The 7,432-nt window shown below is 40.9% G+C and overlaps 1 protein-coding gene across 1 annotated transcript; it reads left to right on the forward strand.

Moving 5' to 3' along the window:
- Positions 1-3,035: 3,035 nt before the first annotated feature.
- Positions 3,036-5,484, forward strand: LOC120292993 (L-type lectin-domain containing receptor kinase IX.1-like). The gene has a single exon (XM_039311710.1). It carries the CDS (start codon positions 3,299-3,301, stop codon positions 5,333-5,335), a length of 2,037 nt encoding a protein of 678 aa, XP_039167644.1. The 5' UTR covers positions 3,036-3,298; the 3' UTR covers positions 5,336-5,484.
- Positions 5,485-7,432: the final 1,948 nt, after the last annotated feature.

A 7,432-nucleotide genomic window follows, 5' to 3' on the forward strand; every position in this document is an offset into this window, starting at 1 on the left:
ATGAGGATCATTGTGTATATATCAAAAGATCCAAGGATCAATTTGTGATCATATCATTATATGTTGATGATATACTAATTGCCGGAAGTAATATGGAGTTTGTTCATACTGTCAAGAGTTGGTTGTTTTCCAACTTTAAGATGAAGGATATGGGTGAGGCTGCATACATTCTTGGAGTTAAGATTTCAAGAGATCGTTCCAAGAGATCGTTGTCTCTTTCGCAAGAAACCTATATAAATAAGGTTCTTGAACGATTTCGTATGCAAGATTGTAAACCCATAGACACTCCTATTGCAAAAGGTGAAGGATTGAGCCATAGACTGTGTCCGAGGACTCCACAAGAGAAGGAACAAATGAAAATGTTCCTTATGCAAGTGCTGTTGGGAGCTTGATGTACGCTATGATGTGTACAAGACCCGACATATGTTTTGCAATTGGAATGGTGAGTAGATACCAATCCAATCCAAGTCCAGCACATTGGAAAGCCGTTAAGAGAATACTGAGGTATCTGAAGGGAACTGCTGATTACAAGTTGAATTACCAAGGAAAGGATCTGCGACTTGAAGGCTATTCAGATGCTGATTGGGGAGGAGATTTAGATGAAAGGAAATCTACCTCAGGATTTGCTTTCTTACTGAGCAATGGCGCCATATCATGGAGTAGTAAGAAGCAAACGTGCATAGCCTTATCCACAATGGAAGCTGAGTTCGTGGCATTATCAGCAGCTGTACAAGAAGGAGTTTGGCTTAAGAGATTTTTGGATCATTTAGGTGTTATTGAGAAAGCTGCAAATCCATTGTTGGTTAACTGTGATAGCCAAGCAGCTATAGCATACACCAAAGATCCAAAATATCATGGCAAGACCAAACATATAGATACCAAGTATAACTTTGTCAAGGATATAGTTGCACGAAAGGATGTGAATTTATAGTACATATCTACGCATAGAATGGTAGCAAATCCTATGACAAAGCCAATACCTAGAGATGTGTTTTGTGGTCATGTAAAATCTCTAGGATTGCGTAGAGTCTGATGTACTGGATTGTAATTTCCCTGATTTGTTCACATTTATGAACTAGTATTGTTTCATTATTAATGCCTATGAATCTTTGTATGATCTTTACGCATCTTAATACTCAGTGTATTATTATAAGTTGAGGAAGTATGTCGGACAGATAAAAGATTAGCCCACTCACACGGGTAATCGCCTCTATTTACTGTGTGATGAATAGAGATGAGACTGTTTTAAAGCTTATTATCTAAGTGATAATCGAGAGCTCAAGCTTAAAATACGTATGTCGCCTTAACTGAGTGTTAAGATGATGACATAATATTTACTATGTCCGAAAGTAAAATACCCCACATATTTTACTTTATCTGTCTAAGATGCCGATGTGAGTTACGATGAATTTTGTAAAAGAGTAGATACGTGAACTCAAGTTAGACATTGGGTATGTCGAACTATCATCTGTACGGTATTGAATGGTGTAGACATATGCTCCATGGGAAAGGAGTTAATACCGTAATACGTATTTCATACTACGTATGCATAAGACGACCAATAAGAGTGGCAAAAAGTTTAATCTCAACTTTTATGACGTGTGAGACTCTTGAGGAAAAGAGTTCCTCAATTTTAGTGCCCTCATGACTTTTACTTATTCTCAAGGTTTCTATTTAGTGTTTGCTATCTTAGGATGTTGCCAATGGTCATGAATTGATTCGATCTAATGGGACATTTCTAGAAAAGCAAGCTGAACTGAAATTGAGAGTTTGAAGGAAAGAGGAAGATCGGTTTTGAGGAATCACATTATAGTTTTGTATTCACTGGTCGACCAATTATGACTGTCTTTGTGATAATTATAATTGTGAATACAATATACATATCATGTTTAAAAGAGATCAAGAGAGATATAACATGTGATCGATCGATCTAGGTACCGCATACTAAATCTACTCGAGTGTGACGCCAATTATGAGCTGCTATATATTCCTAACAGATGTATAGCAACAAGCTCTCAAAGTATCTTTGGTCGTACGATTATTCACCGGTATGAATGTTGAAGAGAGGTAAAGAGAATCTATTTGGCCCACCATGTGCGAGTGGGAGATGATGGTTTTATATGTAATGGGCTCAAGGCCCGTCCGCCCAAGTTGGGCCCAAAAAGCCCAGCCCACGGGAATAGGACCCGTGGATGGAGGGACATATAAAAAAGAGGAGAGAGAGAGAGAGAGAACGTACCGTTTTGAAAAAACAGAAAACGTACGTACGCCTCTCCGCTTCTCTCTCTCTCGCTTTCTCTCCCAAAAAAGGCAAACAGTGAGGCGCGAAGGCGAATTTGTTTCACCGGATCAACAGGACCAAGTTTCTCTTCCTCTGTCGGCGTTGGTGTCTAATCTGTGGCTTAAAAGGTACGCTCGAATCCGTGGTGTCTTTAGGATCGGTGATACGTGTTGTTTTTTCCCAGGCTTCGTTTCCGCATTGATTTAGGGGTTCGATTTAGTGTCGAATCCGTTTTTCGGGGATCAGTCATTCCCAACAGCTTCACTAACGTATACATTCATCATGATGACTGGAATTGAAGGAGTATTGGTGAAGCTGCACGAGTCGTGGGATGGAAGAAGAATCGGATTGTTTTGCAGATTGTTGCGGCAATGGTACTGAACGCTGAAACGCAGAAGAAGACAAGAGTCTAAATGGAGTGGGAGAGATGGCGATGGTGACAGGAGGCGATTTGATGGTGTGAGGCGAGTGGGATTTCATTACTTCGCTTGCGGAAAAATGGAACCAATTAGAGAGGAGAGGATAAAATTGCAGATATGGGCAAGGGCCGCGACCCGCCATTTCCGACGATGGTGCGGGCCACATAAAAAGAAGATGGACAGTGATGTCTTCTTTGCCATGAAGTGGTGTGGAAAAGATAGGAAAAGAAAAGGAGAAATAAAAGAAAATTTTCAGAAACTTTAAAAAAAAAAAAAAAATGCTACACCTGGCCATTTCAGTTCATTTCTTCTACGTCAGTTGTTGGCAATGCCAAGCCGGAGGAATTAATTTCAATCGCGTTCCTTTTCCTTTTTTTCAAATCAAGAGACTACTCATATTTTCAAATCAAGAGGTTAGTTGTCGTGGAAGCACGTGTGGACTTTGTCAATTTTGTCTGCATAGAACCATTCCACGGTCGGTAGCAAGTTCTTCAACAAAGAAAAGTGCTCGGAACATGCCACGGACGCCTATATGTGCAGGTAACGACATCAAGGCCCCAAAAAGCTGTGTTAACTCCTCAGTCTTTCCTCAACGAGAATGGAACTCCACAGCTCAGATATCATTAATTTCAAGACCAGAGAGCTTCAATCACTCTTAGTCTTGGTTCTCTCTCTAGCCTTTGCCTTCACTGCTTCGGCATCGTCACAGGGAATCAATTTCAGCTTCCAGACTTTCAACGATAGTATCATAAAACTCCAAGGCGATTCAAGTTATGAGGGGAGCTTCATCCAACTTACGAAGTCCAGCACTGAACGCGTGGGGTGGGCCACGTACAACAAGCCTATGCGCCTTTGGGATAAGGCGACCGGGAACGTGGCGGATTTCACCACCCATTTCACCTTTGTCATCAATTCGAGCCACAGCACGGATTTTGCTGAAGGATTGACGTTCTTTCTTGTGCCCGAAGGGTCTCGAATTCCAGCCAAATCGGAGGGAGCACTACTTGGTCTTGAAGGTCTGCAACGCGGTCCGCCCAGCTCTTATGTTCCATATGTAGCCATTGAGTTCGACACTAAATACAGTGGCGGTATCGGCCTGAATTGTTCACATATTGGTATAGACTTGAATGATATCACTTCCAAAACTTCAACCTGCGTCGATTGGTTCAATGATAAAATCATGAATGGTGGGCAGATTAATGCTACGATAGCATACAATTCTAGCACGCGGAACTTGACCGTTCTCGTGATAGACGCTGATGCCTCGAGTACCAACAGAAATTCCTCCACCATCTATTATATAGTCAACATGACAGAGTATTTGCCGGAGTGGGTAAATTTCGGTTTCTCGGCTAGCACAGGTTCATATGTCGAGTTGCACACTATTGAGGCATGGGAATTCAGCTCTAACGTGCACGTGGCTGGAAAAAAGAGCAAGTCATGGCTGTGGTTTATCTTAGGCTCAGGTTCTTTCCTATTGTTCATTCTTGTTGGAGCCTTTATTTGGTTTCGTCACCGTTCGAAGAGCACGAGAACAGACATGAGTGGAGAAGAAGATCATCTAGCGATTGACGAAGAATTCAACCAAGTGTCAGGCCCCAAGAAATTCACCTACAAGGAATTGGTCGCGTCGACTGGTAATTTTGCAGTCGAACGGTTGCTTGGAGAAGGGGGCTTTGGTAGAGTATACGAGGGTTACTTGACCAGCATGAATGTTAATGTTGCAATCAAGAAGATTAACCAAGGGTCAAGACAAGGGATAAAGGAGTTTGCTACCGAAGTGATGACCATAAGCCGGCTACGACACAGAAACTTAGTCCAACTCATTGGATGGTGTCATGAGAAAAAGGAACTCCTTCTTATCTATGAGTTCATGTCTAATGGTAGCCTTGATTCTCATCTATTCAAAGAACGATCTTTCTTGCCATGGGAGAACCGATACAAAATCGTGCAAGGCATAGCCTCGGCATTACTCTACCTCCATGAAGAATGGGAACAATGCGTTATACATCGGGATATAAAGTCCAGCAATATCATGCTCGATTCTGATTTTAATGCCAAAATAGGAGACTTTGGTTTGGCTAGGCTGGTTGACCATACCAAAGGGTTACAAACAACGGTTTTGGCTGGAACCATGGGTTATATGGCTCCTGAATGTGTTTACACGGGTAAGGCTAGCAAGGAATCAGATGTCTATAGCTTTGGAGTTGTTCTATTAGAAATAACTTGTGAAAGAGAAGTCATCAAGCCAAGGGCCGAGGAAGGCCAAGTCAAGCTTGTGGACTGGGTTTGGGAGCTATATGGAACCGAGAGGCTACTTGATGCGGCAGATCCAAAACTTGGTATTGATTTCGATGGGAGGCAACTGGAGTGCTTGATGGTTGTAGGGCTGTGGTGTGCTCATCCTAACTACACTGCCCGTCCTTCCATAAGAGAAGCATCAAACGTTCTCAACTTTAACACTTCAGCACCTGTTCTCCCATCAAAATTGCCAGTCCCTACATACTCGGGGCCTTTATCCACATTCTCTACGGTATCGATTCCTTTGTCTCATGCCGCCTCGACTAGCGGCATTGAATGCTCCACATTTACTACCTCTTCTGTATCTTATTCAGCTTCCCCTGCATTGCTCTGAAATATAGTATGAGTTCCTACTTTCGGTATATGTTTTCCTCGAAATTTTATTTTGGATACTATTTGCTCCACATTTACTACCTCTTATGTATCTTATTAAGTAATGTACTATGTATCTTCTTTGATGGTTTTATTATCTGTTATCAATATAATTATTGGTAAGTTATCAAAGAGTTGTTGGAAAAACTGGTGACTAGTGATTTTTTTTTTTTTTGCCATTAATTATCAGAGAAACATCTAATTATATGGCTTAGCTCGAGATAAACATCCTTTAAGTAGTGATTAGGGCAATAAATATTTATTGAAGATCGAACATAGGTCATGTTTAGATGCTCAACTGACAAATAGCCCGTCACAACTTATGGCGGTAATTGTGGACGTGGAAACTTAGCTTAGGGAGCGAGATAAAGGAATTACATTACTCTAGACTTGAGATTCAGGATACTAAAGCTTAACATAAACTATCATAAACCATATTCTGCGCATGCAAAGAGATTCGCATTGATGACCAGTGGATAGATTCACGACGGCTCCTGCCAGCCTCCCGGTGGGTCCGTCGTTGGGCGGCTGAGAACAACGGGTGTAAAGATGGCTTCCAGATGGTTGCGAGGGTTAGGGTCCTTTGCGCATCACGATTGTAATAAGAGACTCAACTGGCAGACCACTGTGTACTCTGGCAATTGGCCCTTGTTTTTGACCAAACAAGAAAAGCCTAATTTATAGAAAGAAGGGGGTCCGATAAACCCAACCTTTTCGGAACACGTGTTTTCCTTTGCATCGTATAATATTGCTAATAATAACCAATAATCGGTCGTACTTTTCAAAATTGGCAGTCATCTTCCGTTTAGCACCGTGCATAAGCAGTGACTCGCTTTGGTATTAGACCAATGCTAAACCTTTTAAACATGATTTACGAAATTGACACATGAGCGGTGGTGCCCTAGACTATGGGTAGCTCTTTACACATTTACCATTCATTGAATTTTGTCAATAAGAACCATTAAAAATCTACCTATATGGACGACAGAAAGCAAACGGTGTTGATGTGGCACTCATATAACTTAAGTGAAATAAAAATAATGTTTTGGCTGATAAATGTTTAATGAAACTTTGATGGATTGTAAACGTGTCACAAAAGTACCAAGTTTTGAATTTTTTTATGTCACAAAAAAAAGTTTAAGGCAAATGTGTCATGATAAATATAATTTAAGGTTTTTGATATTGTAAGAAAATTTCAGGATAAATGCATCACGCATAATTTGTAGTTTTTTTTATGACTTTTTTCCTTTTATACAACCGTGTACTATCTCTTTTTTTCCTAGTCTAAAGTCTAGTCGTCAGGGAACCTTTGTGGACCATCTCAATTTCGTGTGCATTGAATCATCCCGAAATTGATCACAAGTTGCTCAGGAACCAAAAGCCTAGGTCATTAGGACCCACCACGTTTACCTATATGAGCATGGTTCACAGTTGAACCATGCTTGAATTAGGAGGATAGTATGATAAAATGTTAGTTTGTCCAAAGGAGATGGTGCCTATTAGTAGGTCTTCGAAGACAAAAACCGAATAAGTCAGACTGCTCAGTCAGAATTAGTAGTACAGCGGGGGATAATGCATTTGTTCTATATCGGAACATGTAGGAATATCGTGGAGGCCCCTACAGCACGTTGCTATCCAACCAAACCAAAGGAGACGGGCATGATAATTCTAGAACTAGTTGTAATTTTGATGAGCTTTCCGAGTCACCTAAATCTTCAACCCTATCAAAGGGGTCATGTATATGATATTCAGAGCTTCTCTTTTCATGGCCAGTTCGTGACCTATCCGGCGGTCCAACAATCAGGAAATTTCTCCGTTCTAGTTCTTTTGTATTTCGAATTTGTTCGTGTGAACGGAATTAATCTCTCATTGTTTTGTCGGAATCTAGTTTCTAAAGCGTTTATGGAATTCCTTGGAAGAGTGACGTGAATTGCGTTTGGGTAAAGTCTAGGTTTTTCCCCTGTTTGGATTTCACACTCGAAATTGTATTGCTTATATATCCTTTGTCTTGAACAATTTCCATTTTGCGCACTAAAACCCTAGTATCACAATCCGTTTC

This window comes from Eucalyptus grandis, chromosome 4 (assembly GCF_016545825.1).
Source record: "Eucalyptus grandis isolate ANBG69807.140 chromosome 4, ASM1654582v1, whole genome shotgun sequence".
Classification (NCBI taxonomy): Eukaryota; Viridiplantae; Streptophyta; class Magnoliopsida; order Myrtales; family Myrtaceae; genus Eucalyptus; species Eucalyptus grandis.

Bases quoted from the DNA above. Each gene is read 5' to 3' on its own strand.
- LOC120292993 (XM_039311710.1), top strand. From the start codon at position 3,299: ATGGAACTCCACAGCTCAGATATCATTAATTTCAAGACCAGAGAGCTT.